The sequence below is a fragment of the Polypterus senegalus genome, chromosome 8 (genome assembly GCF_016835505.1).
Source record: "Polypterus senegalus isolate Bchr_013 chromosome 8, ASM1683550v1, whole genome shotgun sequence".
NCBI classification, from domain to species: Eukaryota; Metazoa; Chordata; class Cladistia; order Polypteriformes; family Polypteridae; genus Polypterus; species Polypterus senegalus.
Window position 1 is genome coordinate 74,212,973 of NC_053161.1, and position 21,152 is coordinate 74,234,124.

The 21,152-nt window shown below is 39.0% G+C and overlaps 1 protein-coding gene across 3 annotated transcripts in view; it reads right to left on the reverse strand.

Annotated features, from left to right (window-relative positions):
- Nucleotides 1-754: 754 nt before the first annotated feature.
- Nucleotides 755-21,152, reverse strand: part of usp6nl (USP6 N-terminal like) — a 270,213-nt gene continuing 249,815 nt past the window's right edge. The window contains exons 12-14 of one of the 3 annotated variants that reach the window (XM_039761301.1): nucleotides 10,109-10,208; nucleotides 6,873-7,025; nucleotides 755-4,219 (exon numbers count right to left, since the gene is read on the reverse strand). In XM_039761301.1, the coding sequence (XP_039617235.1) occupies nucleotides 2,850-4,219; nucleotides 6,873-7,025; nucleotides 10,109-10,208 (1,623 nt within the window). In that variant the 3' untranslated portion in view covers nucleotides 755-2,849. The remainder of the gene's footprint in view (nucleotides 4,220-6,872; nucleotides 7,026-10,108; nucleotides 10,209-21,152) is intronic. The other 2 variants (XM_039761302.1, XM_039761303.1) reach the window with 2 other exon arrangements.

Here is a 21,152-nt window from a genome sequence, read left to right on the forward strand (position 1 = left end):
AGTTTTGGGCATGAGGTCACCCGTCATGGGCACTCTGATCAAAGAGGTAACCACAGCACTACAGAGCTAATTACAGCCATTTTAATTAAAATAATCCTACTGGGTTTAGGACATCTTCAAAAAAAGTAAAGAGTAACTCATATTTCAGGCAACTTACCTAAGCTTTATTTCCCATTGCACAGGATAGCAATGGAGGATCAGTGAACAGTGAAGGTTGACTGACAGATTATGGTCTTTTTTTAATGAAGAAAATAAAATGACTAAGGAATCAGAGTCAACCACCGATAACATCCACTCGCCCGCAGAATCTGAGACAAGATTTATTAAGAGTTATTAAACATTAAATGACCCCAAGCAGATTAAAACATTTTTGAGTGTCGCTTTGGATGTTCTTGATTTACACCCAACACTCTGACCCTGATGAGACTGTAAACACTGACACAGTGGACGGCTGGCGTCTGTCTCAGAGTTCCATTTTCTTGTTTAATAAAATGCCATCTTCTGCATACTATGCTAGTAATTCAAGTGCAAGTGTGCTTTATAAAACATGAGGCTCGGTCTGTGGTAGCCTTCCACCATCAGCAGCTGGCACACATCACAACAGTGCATGGAGAAAGCTTAAGGGGGTCTCGTGACTCGTACCCACCAGTGGGACACACAAACATCCCTTTGTGGTGTGGGAGGAAACTGAGGGAAACACCCAGAAAGAACATGTAAAAGAAAACCGCAGAGTGCAGAGCATACAACTTGACTAACGTATTGTACTCTTTTTTTTATTAAGAAAATAAAATGACTAAGGAATGTTCAGTGTCAACCAATGAGAAACAGTTTAGATGTTACTGTTATAATAATTTTAAAAGTTATCTGAAATAAAACAGACTTTATACAAGAGGATACATTATGTGACATACAGCAATTAAACAACAGAATAAAATGTTCAGTTTACAAATAAGACAATAAAAACCCCAAAAGGTACAATTAAATAATATTCCTTTCATACGAGAAAAACAAAGGCAGACAAACACAACAACACAAAGCCTGTACCATGTCATCAGAGAGGCACATTCTTCCCAAGCCTGTGACAGCCAGGACTGCATGAGCTCCTTAGTGCCCGACTCCCCAATATGGCGCCCTGCCATAGGCCTCGTGAACATCCTTTTTTTTCTGCTCCAGCCTCCCTTTACTTCTATTCATTGATTTTTAAGTAGGTTTCTGCCTTGTGTGAAACTCAACCCTTTAAGGGCGTGAAATGTGTATAATTCTGCACACAGATTTTAGTAGGTATCTGTGGATTTCTGTTCACCTGCATCTATCTTGACTTGGGGATATGCACCGAATGATTCTGAAATCAAATTTCTAAACTACCTTATATGTGAACAACCTACATGATCATTTTGCAAAAGAACAAAATGAACTGTAGAGATTATCAAGGCACACGCTTCTGTTTACACTATCTAGGAAAAGATATAAAGGTATAATAGCCGTTGAACATGGGCATTGTTCCCGCCATTGCTTCAAACAGTACTTGAGAGCATTTAAATATGTAATTCAAAAAAATAAATAAATAAAGGCTAAACCTGAAAATCACATTTACGTAGAACAATTGGAGCCAACTCATGCTGGCATTTCTGTGGACTCAGCATGGCACAGCTTTATCCATTCACTCACCTTCTAACCCGCTTAATGGGGTTGTGGCTAGTCAGAGTTTAATTCATTCTTCAAACCCACTCACATAGGTTTGGGATATGAGACGAAATGGAGGCAATGACCAGGCTGGGGTTGAGACCCTGTCATCTGGAGCCATGAGGTGGGAATGCTTATTCTTGTACCACCTAGCCATCCCTCTAGGCAACTTACCTTTTAAAGTCACCAACCAACAAACACAGTGTTAGGCATACATTGCAGGACTGGTAACACAAACAACTGTGGTTCCTCATAAAGCAAAAAAACACAAATCAAAATGTCATGATGTTAAGTTTCACGGTGCCTTCTATATGCTGCTTTAAGTACTGTAGCTGCAGATTTCAGTCTGTTCTCAGCGAGCACTGGAAATGTCAGCCATTCCACAGGCCATTTCACAGTTCAGAAAGTAGACATACCTGTGAGAAAAAACACAATCAACAGACAAGGCATACAGTACGCATCTAAAGAACCGGATGAAGTCTGTGTAACACTGAATACCCCAAGTGGGGTATATGTTACAACACAAGCTTTTAGAATATAATCAAAAGAACAGAATATTTAGGAAACTAGTTATTAGCAGACAAAAACAATATGTTTTACAGTGAACAATCATTTTTGCATAGTAAAAAATCATTACAGAGTCACTGGTCAGATTTTGAACGCAACGTTTCTGGTAAAGAATTGCTTGCTAATTACATCCACAAATCAAATGATACAAGATGTCTTAAATATTTGGACTTACTCTTCTGTGCTGGCTTTGAGAACTACTTCCTCCAAAAAGGAAAAAGAGAAACCATCTTTTTTTTTTAATTATTTTTCGGAGAGACCAATATCGTAGTGCACTTGACAAAGCTTTAACAGATTACCTGCAGACAAATGCGATTTTTAACATTTGGTAATCCTGGAATTATCATTATGGAACTGGACTTCCCAGTCCTAAAACTAAAAATAAAATTCACGTATCTGATTTCAAATTAGAATCCAACATTAAAGATCAGTTACCGTTTTTCAATTCAAGTAAAATTACAGGGGTTGGAATACAAGGTAACGTGCAGGAATGCTGAACACACCTATGCGTGCTCTAAAGTCTTATGGTCGTTTGTCCTCTCTTCTCATATCGTCACGAGACCACATTGTGTGTTTTTCTGTTGCCACTCTGCTACTCCTCACAACAGTACAGACTCCTGCACGGACAGTCCTTCCGTTGGTTGCCTGTACTGCTGCATGTTGTATGAGGTTTGGTACGGTTGTCTGGATGAAGGCTGGGATTCTGGGTAAAGGGTTCTGTATTGAGGTGAACTATACTGGGGGCTAGAGTTTGGAAAAGCAAACTCCCGCACTGGAGACATCTGAGCTTTTTGAAAACTTGGTGACCTTGGCATACTCCCTGCGTACCTTGCATCAGTCTCTTGGCTCCACTGCCGCCTATGAGGATCTTGTCTGTATGCAGGAAAACGCTCAGCGTTTCTCCTAATGTCAGTGACGTAATCTACCGGCGGATAAGCAAACTTGCTGGGTTGTCTACCATAGCTATTTGAATTTACAGAATTGTACTGTGCGCTTGTCTCAGCAGGCATGACAAAAATAGGATTGGTTGGGGGAGAGGTGACAAACACTCTGTCCCTGACTGGGAGAGAATCATTGTGCGACATGTCAGGAGATAACTCATCCCATTTAAAGTCCTTGCCACGGTTGTACTGTGAAGGGTAGGGTGCCTGGTTATTCCAAACAGAAGGGTATTGCTGAGGGTTGTTATAAGCAGGAGGACCAGGATAGGAGGGTGGTGGTCTAGTGGGGGATCTTTGGTCTGCATTTTCAAACTGTGAAGTGTGCTTGTGCAATTTCTGTTGCCCATTCATGTTAGCACTGATGAGCACTTTAGTTGGACTTGCTGATTTGTTTCGTGGACTCCGTGATGTGGACCTTTCCAGCATTTCTTCAATCCTGGTATCTGACTCAAACTCCGCTCCGGGAACATTGTCATATTGTGATGCATTGGACCCTCTCTTAGTTTCATCAATCAGTCCTCTGCTTTTTGGCCTTGCTTGAAATAAGTCATCAGGACTGGACGGAGAAGGTGAAACACTGTAATTTAGAGTTCTTCCTCTACTGCCACCAGCGGGCTTAACTACTGCTTCGTTAAGCTTCAGTTCAGATGGTTTATTCCACCTTGGACCAAAATCTTTTCTAGTGCTTGAGGCTGCATTTGAATTCTGGTTTGCTGCTGCATTATTAAGCTGCCTTTGGGTATCTGGACCAGATGGCACTTTCTGTGAATTCATTTCAGAAGGGCCTGGTGATTTGTCTTCCCTTTTAGATGCCTTCTGGGATTTTGTATTAGGTCTGTCAAGTGTGTCTTTACCTCCTCTGTTGGTTGTTTTTTCACTGATACGATCAGGTGACGTCTTTCTTTTAGAAGTGGTAACTTCAGACCTTATATTATTGCTTTGTCCATTGGTAAAATGGTTGGAGAAAGATGACTGCGGCTCTGGCGGCAGCTGTCCTAGTGTTCTTTTTGGAAATTCATCTTCTTTTCCTATAACAAAAGCATAAAAATGACATTTCATTTGGCTAATTATGTGACAAATACAGTATGTAGTTATTTTAGGTGACAAAAAATAAAAAATGAACACACTTATTGTACCCATACACAAAAAGCACAAGTATTATAAGGAACTTTTGTAACAAGAGAAACCACTAAGCCGTACATGAGATACGCATCACAAAATAAAGAACTGAAAAACTGAATTGACAGAATAATCTATATTCTATATCTTCTTCTGGATAAGTTAAAATTCAAACATATTTTATATTTTACAGGTATAAATCATAGGTAGAGGAAAAATGGATTCTGTAGAGTGTGGCATGATCATCACTGATACACAAACGACAAGTATAGGACTGTTTTTTACACCACATAGAGGCAACAGAACTAACATTTGTGCTATGAGGTCTGTGGGAAAGTAAAACATACCTGTACATTGGCATTACCTGGCAAATGTAAAAATGCATGCATGCATACTGCAAAGTTGACAGTGCTGCAGACAGTGTGATTTCAGATATTCTGCCCATATTTAAAATGAGTGTTTGGGTTCAGTTTGGTTCTCACAATGTTATAGAAAAAAGAGTTTACTCTAAAAATGTACTTTGCAAGCATTCTTATTTTAAAGTCCAAAACCCTTGCACCGTACAAAGTATGTCTGTCTTTCCACACCTCTCCCTGGAAGGAGTGCTTTAAGGACAACCTATACGGAATTTAGAATACAGAAACCAATGTAATCAAACAGAAAACTGCTACCCCATCCATTGTGGATTTTTGTCTTGTGGTCAGTGCTGCCTAGATATACTGTGACCCCCATCATTGTGAGGTGAACTGCGCAGGTTGGAGAATGAATGCATGGATAGATAGATGGATGGATCAGTTTATTCATTTCAATGCCTTTGTAAATAAGCCTGCTTGATGGAAGAACAATACATAAAAATACCATATTATATTTTGACATTTTTTAGTAAAAATTAATTTCAAATGGAATTCATAGAAAAATATGTAACATAACACAGCCTTAATGGAAGCTGATTATTTTATCCATACATCCAAGTCTTATAAATAAATCCAAATGATTGCACTATTTTCAGATTGTTTCAGAATATACGTTTATATATTGTAATGCTGTAGTGCAATCTGGTGAATCCGTGCTTAGCACTGTTGCCTCATCCTGGGTTCAAAGTCTGCACCCGGTCATTGTCTGTTTTGGAGGAGGCATGCCCTCCCTGTGTCTCCCACATCCTGAAAGATGTGCAGGCTCAATTAAAGGGTACATTTATTATATTTCAAGTCAGCCCCCCTGTGACCCTCAACTAAATTAAGCAGGTTTGGTATAACTTCTCAGATTTTTGTCAACAGGAAGGCATACTGCTTTATGTTTGTCAGACACCTGTAGAGCGAGTGCCCTTTTTTTTATTTCTTGGACCATGGAGTTCAGGATGGCAGAGACCCCTGTGCTCGCCAGTTTTCTGGAGTGAACCTGGAAGTGGTTCGGGATTTTGACCCACAAGGGATTCTTCAAGTCAGTTTAAAAGTCCCATCAGGTCATCAGGGAAATGAGCCTGGAGTCAGGAGCAGCGCATTGGCCAGCAAAGTAAAGGTCATGTTGTGAAGAAATAAAGTACAAAGGTACAAATATACAAAGATGGAGAATGAAGTACAAAGGAGTGTGAGTGTGTGTTTTGAGTGGTAAAGAAGGCCAGTCTCCCATAGAGGTATACAGATGGCCCTGTGGCTTTTAGATAGGCCTTAGAGAACCTCTGTAGTTCTTGTTTTTTGTTGTTATGTGTTACTATTGCTACTCCTTGTGTAATACTTACCTTTGTGGATTTATTTTTCTGTAATAAATTACTCTTTTTCTTTACTTGTTTCAGTTGTATCATTCTGGGTTCAAGGTCTTAGATATCTGTACATTTTGTTCATCACAGCTTTCTTTGAGTCACTCACTTAGAAAACTGTACAGAATGTGCTTACATTACATGAGCAGGTACAGCTGAAATTAACTATGAACACTGATTGTTATGCAATACAATGGAAAGTTATGCATTAACACTTTTCACCTAATTAAAAAATACAGGAAATATTTCAAAAAAGCTACAAAAATCAAGTAATTAAGCATCAGTGGTAGTTCCAATTATATTTTAAAAACATGTGAAAGTACACAAAAATTAGATGACTTTTCAGTCTTTTCTGCTTGTCTGGTCAGCTGGTAGCTACAAGATCGAAGAATTTTATCCAGTCATTTCTCAAAGGATTTTCAGATGTAATACACTGCGCAAGACAGTCACATCAAAAAAGCTCATCAAACAATACTCCAATGGAAGCCAGCATTAAGCCATAGTGTATAGTTCTGTCAGAGAAATAAACCCCAAAAAACACCAAAGTAATCCAGGGCTGCTCTCAAGGGCCATAGTGAATTCTGGTATTCACTTCAACTAAAGCTCTCAGCAAACTTAATTGATTTTATTCTGCTGGACATAGTTTATATTCTAATCCATTTTATTTCATTTGATGTTTTAAAGCACACTGGCCCCAGAGAGCTTGACTTGTGCCCTAATACAAGAGCTACAATAAAAAACAAAATATGGCATAAGACTAACAAATGACAATATTCAGTTAATATGGATTTATTTATATATTGTACCTGGTGGGGGCAAGTCCAGCTTTGACCGTTTAAGCTCTGACATTGAATTTTGAAGTTGATCAATTACAAAGTCATCATCAAAGAAGAAATCTTTGGACAGTGTCTCCTGTAGAAACTCAACCAAGTCTTCCATTGAGAGCTTCATAAGGTGCTCTAAACAGTAAATCAAAACCAATATAAAGCAGTCTGTTAATATTAATGGAATCACAATCAAGTGGACATTTTCTTTATTTATGTATTGACTTTTAAATTGCTTGATATCACAGGTTTGGGTAAATATAAAGACAACATAATTCACACTTATTCAATGATCAGTAGCTTCTCACAAATGAATAACATCTGCTTTAGCAGTGTCACGTCAGTATTTAAATACTTAGAAAAAAATATACATACATGCATTAAAAATGTAAAGCAAATGGGGTTGAATACATAAACTAAGCAGATTATCAAGTTATTCATTTTTTTTAACTATGTAAAAGAGACATAATGCATTATAAGACACTATAATGCTAGACAGAACAAAGAAACACGTGGGATATCTGCACCAAATCTGCAATGGGAATTTGTGGATTCTGAAATAATGAGAGGTCTTCTGGGAGGTTTAAGGGTAAAGGAGAAGCAGCTGGCATGTCAAAAATTGATCACATTTTAGATGATATATTAATTTACAATTAAATGCTATGTTAGAACATAAAATTCAAAAATGAAGTTTGCAAAATCAATTCAAAATATTGGACTTACAACCAAAAAATGACAGCTTTCTTGGTATTACTGTTTTCAGTGAGCATGTTTAATGTCGTAAGTGGCAAAATCAAAAAGTCACAAATTTAATGAGAATGAATACATTTATTTCAGATGTGCCACTATAGAACAAATGCAATGAGATGAACTTAATCCAAACGAAAGGATAAAGAACATTTGCTAGCAGAGTGGGGACAAACCATTTGAGAAAAAAACCAAAAAAAAAACAGAGTTTGTTACTGCCTAAAATAACAGCAATAGATTTTGCTTGCATATATACATCCATATACAAGTATTTTAGCTTGACCTGGGAAAATGAGACTCTGCATGTATCAAGGCTCTTTGGAAATGTAAACATCCAGAGAGAAACTAGAAAACATGATTACGGCTGAAGGACATGAAGTTGCCACAACTTATGACTATAGACGGACAGAGCAGGAAGGAGGAGTAAAGTACATGAAATTGTATATTTTGTTGGATCTATGTTGTAAATAACATTTAAATACAATGATAAAATGGACAGCTACCACACCCTGCTGCTGTTGTCACATTGGTTTAACATCTGATTGCTGTGTTGGTAGAAATCAGCCATTGGACGGTTTGGCCACCTGCTTATCACAGAACTTGAGCCTCAGACAAGAACCTTGTTTTCGTTATACCAGAGACCTTATGTGATGCTGCTGACACATGGTGCCTTCCCAGTTGTTTCCTTCAAGGAGGTAAATCAGATTTACATGTCAAGGTAAGGGCTATTTTTTCTTGATTGTTCAAATGCTTGTCCTTGGCTGTCTGGACTGAGGTGTGTGGGTGGTTTGCCACTAGGATTAGGTCAAGAGGTAAAAGATTACATTTTGTAAGAAATATGTGCAGAATACAAGCAAAATTAAACACTTTTTAAGCAAGGAACTTCCAGGCAGATTCTATTCATATCTCTCTATTATAATAAAAAATCATGGGACAAGATAAGACTTTTTAGCCTGGGATGAGCCGTGACTTTTTCAGAGAGATACTTTCACATCCCACGAGACGAGACTTTGTGCCAAGAGATTTAACTACACCCGGGGCAGAAAATGAAAGACAAAGCATAGATGACAATGTAGAACGTTATAAAGAATTCAAAAACGCTGGCACGATACACATGCAGAGCAGGGTAGAGATAATGAAAGTACTAAAATTTGAAAGTCCCAAAAAAATGATAGCAAAGATTGTATTAGCACAAACAAAAGGAAATTATTACTCGGTGAAATAACAGAACAGCAAAAAGAGATTGAATATATTGTTCGGATTTAAACTTTAAGTCGGAGATTTGTAGATTGTATAATTCATGTTGCCATCAGGGAAAAGTAGTGCTTGTTCTCAATGAAGAGGCATATCCATGAGAATTAAAAGATTTGTTGTTTGGTGAAAGTGAAATCCACACACGTGAACGGCAGAGATGTGAAGTGGCTGGCGCGTACCGCAGGCCAGCGGGGTTGGGAAGCGAAGTGAGCAGGGGGTGAAGCCCACTAGTATGATGAAAAGTAGTCCCCAAAATAAAAGGAAAAGGAAAGAACAACAAACTAAATTCTAACCTGTTCATGTACATGCGTGCTTTTAAAACAGATGTGAAATATGTACAAAAGTTGAGTTTAAGAAATAAGTGAGGTGCAGATATTCTTTATATCTGTTTTAAACAGTATTGAAAAAGGAATTTGTCGGTCATCATTGAATCAGTAAAGCATGATGGCTGCTCTTGTATAACATTGAGATAATGAATAATTTAATGGGGAAGGCAAATAGGGTCAGTATGATTTACATTATTCCATAATACTCTTATCATTGTCGTGTTCATTTTGTTTCAGTGCAGCAGTTCTCAAACACCTGTTCTGGGTAATGTATACCTGTAAAGCAAAAGATGTCATAGCACTCTGCCTGCAATAAATTCCCTGGGCAGAACTTCAATGCTTTTTACCAATTCAGTGAGCAGTATAAAGACAGGAACAGAGAATTCATTGAAGGCTTAGGAAAGTCCTACAGGTTGTAAGACTAAGCTGCACTGGAGAACAAAACTGTCATTCAGAAAAATGCACTAGACAGTGTGGTTAAGGATCTGAGACTTGAAATCATATGGGACCCAGCTCAAATCCTACTGCTGGATCCTTCTGCAACTAAGCCTATCTCTCACCTAACTGTATAAACAATACCACGCAGAAAAGAAAATAGCTGCTGAACTTCACACATGAAGAATTTGGGATACTGAGTACTATAAAAGGCCTAAATTGGAAAGGGAAAAATAGTTATAAGACATACAAGATAATTTCAACATCATTTCAATAACATTTGCAAAACTGAAGTTGCTTTTCTCGTGTCTTTTCCTTTAAATAGATTTTACGCTTTGCAACTGATTTTATGAATCTATGTGAAATGACACACTGAAAACAGATTACTTTCATGTAGTACTTTTAGGTTAAATACACCGTTTGGTATGACAATTTTTTCATCTACAAAAAGCTTACTTTTATGCAGTTTGAGGACAGTGTAAGACATGGCTGTAAGGATTCGCTCCCCTTCTAAGATGTAGATATCCCATAACCTTAACGTTAATGTAAAAGGAGTCTGGAAAAAAAGAAAGAGAGTTAAGTCAACAGATGAGAAAGCAGAAATGCATTTTTCTGTCTAAATCCATCCATCCCAGTTTTGAGTAGTTCCTTCTATTACAGGGTTATGGAGAGCCTGAGCCCATCCTGGCAGCATTAGATTTGTCTCAGACAGACAGACACACTCCTGACAAACCCACATTGGTAAATGACATACATGCTGCTTGTGAGATGGGTAAAAGAATATGGAGTACTTGGGGACTGGGGGAACCCACCAAAACAGAGGGCACGGAATGGAACTGAACAACTTATAACAGTAACATTAAAGCCCATTCTGGAGGTGGCAGAGTTAAAGATGGAGGATGAGGATGGACAGGATTAGAAATGAGTACATAAGAGGGTCAGTTCAGGTTGGACAGTTTGGAGACAAAGTCAGAGAGGCAAGATTGTGTTGGTTTGGACATGTGCAGAGGAGAGATGCTAGGTATATTGGGAGAAGGATGCTAAGGATAGAGCTGTCAGGGAAAAGGAAAAGAGGAAGGCCTAAGTGAAGGTTTACGGATGTGGTCAGAGAGGACATGCAGGTGATGGGTGTAACAGAACAAGATGCAGAGGACAGAAAGATATGGAAGAAGATGATCCACTGTGGCAACCCCTAACGGGAGCAGCCAAAAGAAGAAGTTTTACACCAAGAGGTGAGGAAAGTAATAATTACTGGAGAATATTTGTCATTTTTAAACTCTATTTGGACTTAATTACGTTTTACACAAGGACATGGTGTAATGACAGTGATTTACCAGCAGTGCTTTACTCTGTATCTGCATTTCCCCATTCCTTTTATGCATACTGTCAGTTCAGTCTACATAACCAACCCTTGTTTATCAGAACATTTTTATTTATAAGAACAACGTGTCCAATTGACCCTCTAAGAGAGACACCCCTCACCCACATGCGTTTCCATGTAACTTGTGTATATCAGTGAGCCGATGAATCTCCTAGAGAATATAAGATAATGAAGCCCCTGTTATTCAGCGTGCACAACAAGGAGTCCAACAACGGCTCTTTTTTTCCATGTCAGGCACTGGGTAACGTAATTATTACCAGAGGACCTCTGTAACTTTAGTCTCATTCAAATCATTTAAATGACAGAATTTTACTGGCATGTCGATTCATACTTGAGTAGTTTAGCCTGGGGTTATTTTTTACGGTCATTTTCCAGAAGTTAAAAGTCTTTGTAATTTTTTTACTGCTATGTGATCACTCAGTCCATGAAAATTTACTGACCGGAGTGATTCAGATAGGACTAAAATTAATGAGGTTCTCCGGTAAAAATTACCTTGCACCACCACCTGGTATAATAGTAATCCTTTCCGAATAGGGCTTAAAATTCTTCCCCTTCTCTCTAGCATCCTAGGGGAATATTAAACAATTGCTTTCCCTTAAAGATAGGGTGAGAAGCTCAGTCATCTGGGAGGGGCTCAGAGTAGAGCCGCTGCTCCTCTGCATCGAGAGGAGTCAGATGAGGTGGCTCGGGCATCTGATCAGGATGCCTCCTGGACTCCTCCCTGGTGAGGTGTTCGGGGCATGTCTAACCGGGAGGAGGCCCCGGGGAAGACCCAGGACATGCTGGAGGGACTATGTCTCTCGGCTGGCCTGGGAACGCCTCAGGATTCCCCCAGAAGAGCTAGAAGAAGTGGTCGGGGAGAGGGAAGTCTGGGCACCTCTGCTCAAGCTGCTGCCCCCGTGACCCAATCTCGGATAAGCGAAAGAGAATGGATGGATGCTTCCTGGTCATATTTCTGTCTTTTATGCTTGTCACATGCCACCCCCTTAACCACTGAGCAGTCCATAACACTATCAAAAATGTAACTACCTTTGTATGAAGCATGAATTATATGAATATGATACATAATAATAATACTTTAATCCCTGTTACAGCTATTGCTACTGCAGCATTCATATATCATTTGTTGCCTTAGAGGTGCACAATTACCACCAGCACACAGTTGGTTCTGTGCTATTCTCAACCAATGTTCAGCTACTTATTTTCTATTACAGACCTCAGATAAAAGCCTAAGATAAAATCTCCAAAGAGCAATTGAGAATAAAATGTTGGGTGATTGCCAGCAACTTAATAAGGAATAATCAAAACAGACGAACTGGAGGATGTTTTGAAGGGCTTTAAAAATAGAAAACAGCAGCTTATTACAACCAAGAGTTTATGAAACACTTTTGCCCCAAGATCATTGACCTAGTTGGCCAAATTATATACCAAATTCACAAACACTAACTCAATCCATACTAACAATCTAGGAAAGAGCAAAAAATAATTTCCCTCCTAAAGCCTGGAGAACAACTCTTAATTCTCAGCAAGTTACATGCTATGTGTCCCAATTAAAACTCTCAAAGGGTTCATTACTCAACCCATGATCCACTGTTACAGCAGGTCCCATGTCTGGACATAGCTAGTTTTTATAAACACAGGAACAAATGGGGAACACTTATTACTTTTCAATGTACACTGTATTCAGTTACTGTTTTGAATATACACTGCAATGGACTCCCACACAGGAAAGAATTGTTGAACTTTTATATAAATCATTTACCCTGAAACAGAATCCACAAAATTCATATATGTTGATATCTGCTTGGTGCTGGAATTCCCTTGACCAAGGACATTTCAAAACTACAGCAAGATATTTCAGCTGAACTCTAACTAAATTAAAATAGGTTCCAATATGGTTCTAGTATGCACTATTAAAGGGGCAAGTCCTGGAAGAACCTGCTGAGCAAGAAGGCTGATTGTAATTGAAAAGCTGTTTCACATACGTGTGCATAGGAGGCAGCTAATGAGCCTGAATAACAGTAGTTCCACACCAGACCAGGGGGTGGCCAGGTGCACTGACTTTCTCGATTGATCCCCTGCAGACCATTCACAGGAAATCTTATCCGGTTCCAGCGCCCAAGATGACGTAATTTCCGGGCCCGGTACTCATGACAATGTCACTTCTGGCCCCGGTGTCTGTGATGACGTCACTTCTGGTCTCGCCCTTTAAAGCTGCCATTTTGACATACCTAAATCAGTTCTGTTTTGGACTCTGACGTGTGAACAACACAACCTATTTACCCATTTGCAGCTAGGAGATAATATAAGGGTGGCTGCCCCAAACCTTTGATGTCTACAATTCATTTTTGCGAAAGTGGTGTAGTCAGCAGGATAGAAAAATCTGAGAAGAAAAAGAGACAGGACCTGAAATTTAACCAGGTGGGAAAGTACTGTGGACGAATTCAGTTCATCCTGTAGTTCGTAACAACCTGGTGCAAGCTCTGCTCTCAAAACACATAACCAGGCGAACAAAGAAACATGGGGAGTGTATGGGAGGGGCATACAGGATTGGACTGGTCCCTATGGGGAAAGCAAAAGGGGCTTATTATGCTCTCTCGTAAGTGAGAGCTGCTCCCCCCACTAAGGCCAAGGCCACAGACCAGCAGGTGAGGAGACCAAAATACTGGCTTTTCGACCCACAGTGGTCAACCCAGCAGCAAGCTTGTGTGCTGTGGAAAAGAGTAACACAATGACTAAGGCCATTGCAGAACAACCCCTTACAAATCGTGGAGCAGGTGACCTGCTTCATGCTATTAAATAGCCTGCCAAAAACATTTCACCCAGCCAGTCTGGGGAACATTTAAAAATATAACTGAGCTTATACAGCTCATTGAAATATCCAGGACAGCCTCACAATCTGGGAGGGCAGAACAGCTCTTTAGTGGACGCAAGAAGGATTATGTCCCAAAGTCTTTGTCCCTCCCTTACAAGGTGAAGCCTGTTCCAGAGTCATGGGTGGCTGCCCCAAACCTTTGATGTCTATGATTAATTTTTGTGACAGCTGCTAATAACACACTGTATGCCTCTGCCATGACATTGGGATATTCAGTGTGAGAATACTCGTCTCATTCAACAACCTGGTCAATGTGACCATGTGTATTATGCTCAGTATGCTGATAACAGCCCTGCTGTTTTGACTTCTTGTACTGACAAGAACTACTTCCTTAAGCATTTCACAACTTCCTTTTGCTTGCAGATTCCTCTAGAAAGTTGTGTTCCTTCTTACAACTTCCCATTCGTGCTAACACCTTCACTCCTTCAAAGGCCAACCTAAAATTGAGACAACCAGACTGGAAATAGCCTTCTGTGCAATGACTTAAATACAACTTCCTTCTTGTTTGTATTCAAACACCTTCTTTTGGATTTCACTCACTGGTTAGGCAAGAATGATCAGCCATCTACTGTTTCTTTACTTTTTTTACTGACCATGACCACTGCTTGGCCAGACTCCACAGATGTTGAAACAGCCTAAGTTCACAATGTGCTTATGGTAATTTGTAGATGATGGAGAATATCATTAAAGCCTAGACTGTTGGGGGAAAGGAGAGGTCAGCATTTGCTCAATGAAGTGGTTACAACATATTTACTGTATATAGGTATTTACTAAACGTAAAACAAAAAATAAAATATTGTCATAACTAGTCATGTTTCTGAGTGCTGCTCATTGGTCATTTACAATCATTCTGAGCAGTCTTATATTCTTTAAAATTACTGGATTTAAAATGTTATTATTTACATGAAGGCTTGGCTAAGCCCCTACTACCCAAAGAGTGGCTGCCTTTGGTGTGTGTGTGTGTTCATTCTTTCAGTGTACAGTGTATTGTTTCAGATTCGTACTATTCCAAGACATGTCTTGACATTGTGTGCATCTGGATATCTTACTTGGGATGTGCCATTCTTTACTACGTTATGCTGTGAAGTTTGATTTTGTTCTGTGAACTTGAATGTAGCAGGAGTATATTTATGGTATATATTGCAGGCAGGCAGAATGGTGTAGTGGCTAAGGCATTAGACTTTAAAACCCAAGGCTGCTGCTTTGGTTCTGGCCTCTCCCTCATGTGTTACCCTGAGCAAGTTACTTACCTTGCCTATGCTCAAAACGCAAATTTTGGAAGTCACCTTGGATAACAGTGTCAGCCAAATATAGCATAATACAATAACAAAACATTTAAAGACAAGATTTTAGAAATACATATGTAATACAGTTTCACATACTAAATAAAAAATTCTTCAGCAAGCATCAACACTGCCATAAAACAGCAGTTCTGGAAGAATACAATAAATCACTTGAAAAGTCTTTAAGGCATAAAAACATCCGATACTGCCAGAGTAAACAGAACAGATCACATGTACTGCAAAGATATCTCAACAACATCCTTCTTTTACAAATTTTACATGCCACTTTTAAAACTGAGGTTCTTAAGGAGTATATTGCTCAACAGAGAGAAAACAAAACTAAAATAATTGTGGGTCTGAAAATTATGTTTTACTAATAAATGGATAGATCCACTAAAATATGGACAAATACTAATGAAAATAATATTGTAAAATACATATAGTAAACAAAAAGAACATTTGTATATTGTCAAGTGTAAATGTGTTGAGTGGCTTGTGAAGAACGAAAGTAATACTATTTTAGGGCAAAGCATTGTGGTATAGCGGGTCCACGGCTTAGAAGAAAAGGGCAGTTTTAAATAAATAATCGCCGCAGTCACTTATAAGAGAAGCATTATAAGAGAAGCGCGAGTGCAGAGGGAGAGAAAGAAAAAAGATTGAAAAAAGAGAATGGAGGGTTAGTTAGTGGGAAGAAGAGGAAGGCTGGAAAAGTGAAGGAGCTGGTGTGAGTGAGTGAGTGAGTGAATGAGAGCAAGCATGCTGTAAGAACGACAGGCAGCTGGAAGGAGTGAACCCTAGTGGAGCGTTTGGCCGGCACCTGGGGCAGACAGATTAGGTCACTCCTGCTGAGTTTTGAAGTGACTGAGGACGGCTTGCCAAGTAAGACAGGGAAGGCAGCGGGAGTCGGAGATTTGGGATTGAAACCATAGCGTGAGTGCCCCAAGTCTCGGTCCGGGAAAGATGCCGTATGGAGCCAGAGGACAGAAGGCAACCGGACGTGGAGAAGGTCAGCTGTAGGTCGGGCAACTACCTGGTGCAGAGCCCAGATAGGAAAAGCAGGGGAGCCGTCAGCTAAAAAAGGCATCAGGTTTTAAAAGATGTCAGTTTCCAGCCCTTGTTATTGTTTTAACTTCGGTTTTAAACAATTTAGTTATTGGATTTTAACCTCCACATTTTCACTGTTTTTAAAGTATTATTTATTCATTGTTTTTAAGCACTGCATTCATTTTGGGATTTTGTTTGGATTTGCTTTGTTGGATTAAATAAAAGCACTTTTGCACCTTTCTCAGTGCTTCGTTGTGGTGTCCCCATTGTTCAGCTCATTCGGTTACATTACCGATGGTGTTGGGTTCAGGGGCTCCCAAAAGTGAAGTGGGAGTGTGAACCAGAACCCGCATTATCACAAGCATATGTAGAAAAACTGCACAATATCGTCTGTAAACAAGAGTGGACATATGCAGGGTTTGGTTACAAAATATGGTTTAACACTTCAGCAGATAAGTGAAGGGAAAATGTTATAATTGGTTGATGTGTATTTCATATCACATTTTCAAAGAAAGATACATTACTTAGGTCTGTATGTTAAAGATGGGCATGGAAGGGATAATCATGAATTTATAGTTTTGTATAAAATATCATGAGATTAAATAACAGAATATGACCTGACAGCTGCTTCTCTTACAAACAATTTTGAATTTTGTCCTTGGATTAATTGTCTTAATAATTAACAAGCATACTGTACATGTATTATAATTTAATGCATCATTATTATTATTCCTACAACATATATTTGGGATTTCTTTTCCTAACTGCTTACATTAAATTACTTGTTTATCATTTCAGGTATGTTTGAAAAGTGATCACACTTGGATCACATTGTGGAGGGAGAAAAAATGCTTTGTGTCCCTATATTGTGACAAAACATTTGAAGTTCCTTTTTGCATGTTTCAGACCCCAGCTTACACACACTCTTGTGTTGTCTGCACATTCACCTTATATCTACATTGGATTTTTTTTCTTGTACCCATAGTGCCTGGATATTTGAACTGTTCAGAGACGGTTAAATAAAACTGATCCAATTTAATCTGAAGTGTTAAGATTACTCAGTAGGTGCAAAATGTCTTTATTTGAATTCATTCTGACCCTAGTAATCCTGCAGAACTCCTCCAATAGATTAAAAAATGTGACTGAATAGGTGTATGGATCAGAAATGTACAGCATCATATCATCAACAAAAAGAGAAACACTTTCTTTCTGGTTCTTTTCTTACAATCCCCTTAATCTCTGGTTGTTTGCAGAGGTAGACAGCCATGTGTACAGTTGTTCTCAACCTTTATGGCCTAGGGAGCCAGTTATACTTGTTAATGTTCATTGCCAATTCTACACTGATGTCCCACATGCAGAAACCTTACAGTTATTCCATTAGTGAAACCAGCATGATTACAAACAGGAAATAAAATTAATTCAAAGAGTCACGCATGCATGTTAAAGAGTTTTGGGGGTCCTTGGTCCAACTTAGTGAAACAAACAAGATTATAAAATATAATGAATTTGAATTGTTGCCCCTACGTGAAATGAGCATGTCTAACAGCAGTGGTGTGCTAAATTTCTTTGGTGTAAATGAGCATGTCAAAAAGTTTGGTGTGTTGATCCTCCTTGGTGAAATGACTAATTACATAAAACAAATAATACTGAAGACTTCTGTTTATCCTTTCAATGGAACAAGGAACGAAGTAAGAGGGGTTATAGCATGAGCATCTCACTCACTGAAAAATGTGTTTATCATTTGTGTATAACCACAACAGTGACCCAGTGAATAAGATACACTGGTTTATAAGATCAGAGGCTCCTGTGTTGCAATATAATTTAACCCATAAACATATATTACATCCAAATGCATATTTTTAAATTCCAATGATAGGCTATCCCCATTCGTGTCAATAAAAACCATTTTGTGTGTTCAGAGGTAGGCCTCTGGAAACTCGGAGTCTGTATAGTGTATATTGTATATAATTTGAAAAAAAATGTTTGATAGTAAATGTTGGTCTTAACAACAGTTTGATCTTTGTATCAGTGTTCAGTAAAGGGACCGAGTTGTAAGATGCACACGCTAAGGTTCTGTTTATACTTCACCCTCAGAACGCATATGCCACATGGCTGCCACATGTTCTCAAAGGTCATTTGACGTGTCCTCTGAGTACGTCCTCAGAAATTAATGCGATGCGTGTGCGAGTTGCAGTACCAGCAAAATATTGGGAGGCACAGTGTGTTCAAGTTGGAACGTGACGTCAGAGTCTCTGTTTACTATCAACATGTGACAGCAAGCCACTTTGCAAATCCTATGGAATCAATGTGCGCACTTCAATGTTTAATGAATAGTTCGATGTGGTAAAGCCAAATGGCGACATACAAATGCATTCGTGGTGCTTTTATATTTAAGCTTCTCATATTCCCCATTGTAATATATACAAATAAAAGGCAAAGCCCTCACTCACTGACTGACTGACTGACTGACTCACTCACTGACTCATCACTAATTCTCCAACTTCCCGTGTGGGTGGAAGGCTGAAATTTGGCAGACTCATTCCTTACAGCTTACTTACAAAAGTTGGGCAGGTTTCATTTCGAAATTCTACACATAATGGTCATAACTGGAAGCTATTTTTCTCCATATACTGTAATGGAGTTGAGCTGGATGGCCGTGGGCGGCGGAGTTTCGTGTGACATCATCACTCCTCCCACGTAATCGCGTGAACTGACCGTCAAAGCAGTACGTAGAAAACAGGGAAGAGCTCCAAAAAGCGCTGAAGAAAACATGCATTATATAATTGCGAAGGCAGCGAAACAATAAGAAGCGAGCGAGTGACATATACAACCATATTCATGAGTGCAGCTACTTCGAAAACAAAGCACGGTGTAAACCTAAAGTTTAAATTAAGTTCATAGACAGGCTGCCGCTGGCGTTTCTCATGTCCATGGCTAATGCAGGATACAAGTTTAAAGAGAGGACACAGGATATAAACAAGAGTTTTGATCACTTTGTAACTAAGTTAACATTGCTGGTGAGGGGCTATGCTTATGCAAATTCCGAGAGACTGTGTTTGTGGGGGATTGACAGTTAAGGTGGGTGGGGAGTCACGTCATCATCTCCCCTCCCATTCACCTCATTTCGCTCTGAGCTGAGCTCCGCGGCTAACGCCGACTTGCAGAACCAACTTTGTGATGCTGCCACCAAATACTCACAGAAAAATCCACAAGTTAATACACACGCTGTCTCTACAGTTTCTCCACACTGAATCCTCCAGGCACTACTTAGAAAAAGTTACATTGACAATCGTGTTACGTTATTTTTAAAATGTTTCCTTTTCTCAGCACAAGCACAGCTGAGAAGCTTTGATGCATGTGCTCCATAACGCGTTAAAAAATAACACATTTAATCACACTTTGCATTCCAAGCAAAGGGAAACTTCTGTCAATGCATGATTTCGTGGTACACCGATTACATTAATGCACACATCAGAGCTACAAAAATGTAACAGTCGGAAGAAAGCGCGTTGCTACGACTGATTGGAGGAAAATTTCATTTCAAAAGACTACCCGACGGAAGCCTTGATAAAAGCGTGGTTTTGTGCACGTATATATATATGTATACATATGTGGATGTATATGTATATATACTGTATATGTGTGTATATGTATATATATATATGTTTATGTGTGTGTGTATATATATATGTGTGTATATATATGACAGCAACACTCATGACAATGACAATGTCAGTCATGTTACGTTATTATTAAAATGTTTCCTTTTCTTTTTCATTACTTCTTTACCACACTACTCCGCTGCGAAGCACGGGTATTTTGCTAGTTCATGATATATTTTGAAGGTCTCACATTTTCTGTGCTGTATTTTTATTTTTTTGCACCTTCATAACAGCATCAGAATGTACGACAGCGTATTTAAGCCACCTAGAAAAACAATTTGGGACACAGTGGAAAGATCTTTTTTTTTGTGATTACAGTGGAAATTTTAGATTTAATAACATAGTTTATTTTGACTGTCGTAAATGTCATCTTAAAACAGACCCAGTTGTTAATCGCTTACGTGCTTCTGCAGCTTCCTCCTGAACTGACAGCAGCGGCAAGCAGCATTGCCACACAGTACACATTAAATTTATGATATTCCAGCTCTCTGCACATTTAGAATCCTTAGATTTATACTTGATTTCACTTTCTTGATGAAATACATTAAAGTATGTATGTTACATTTTACATTAACTTCATTTAAATAAAAAATACTGATAATAATTACACATGTGGGGGTGGCAAGGTGGCAGAGTGGTAAATAATGAATACTGATAATAATTACACATGATGGTGGAGCGGTAGCGCTGCTGCCTCACAGGGAGTCATGTCCCTGGTATTTCCTGCCTGGAGTTTGCATGTTTTCCTGATGGGTTTCCACAGTGTACTCCAGTTTCCTTCCAAAGACGTGCAGGTTTGGGGATTTGGTGATGCTAAAATGATGCTAGTGTACATGTGTGTGCTTGTATTCACCTTGTAATGAGCAGATGCCCTGTTCAGCTATTGTTTCAATATTTTGTCTTGTCAACTTGGAAATTTGGAAAGGCTTCAACTGCCAAGCTGTGGAACTAGTATGTTTAGTACTATGTCTCACAATGATAGTATGAACATTGACTAATGTACATGTGAATCTTTACCTCTGTCTTACCTGCCCATCCCACCCTTTACATCTTGACTGCCAAAAAGAGACCAGGCACTTCAGAGTTATTATTTTTTGTGACATGCAACAAGGCTACCACGCTCATAACATACAAATCCCCCTGACAACAGTAAACAGATAAGTTACTGAGATAGAAATTAGCTAACCAACACTGTATTCTTATCTGGGAAACTTTTTGCTTGGAGCTGATGTTGGTTTTCTCCAATGACTTAGGT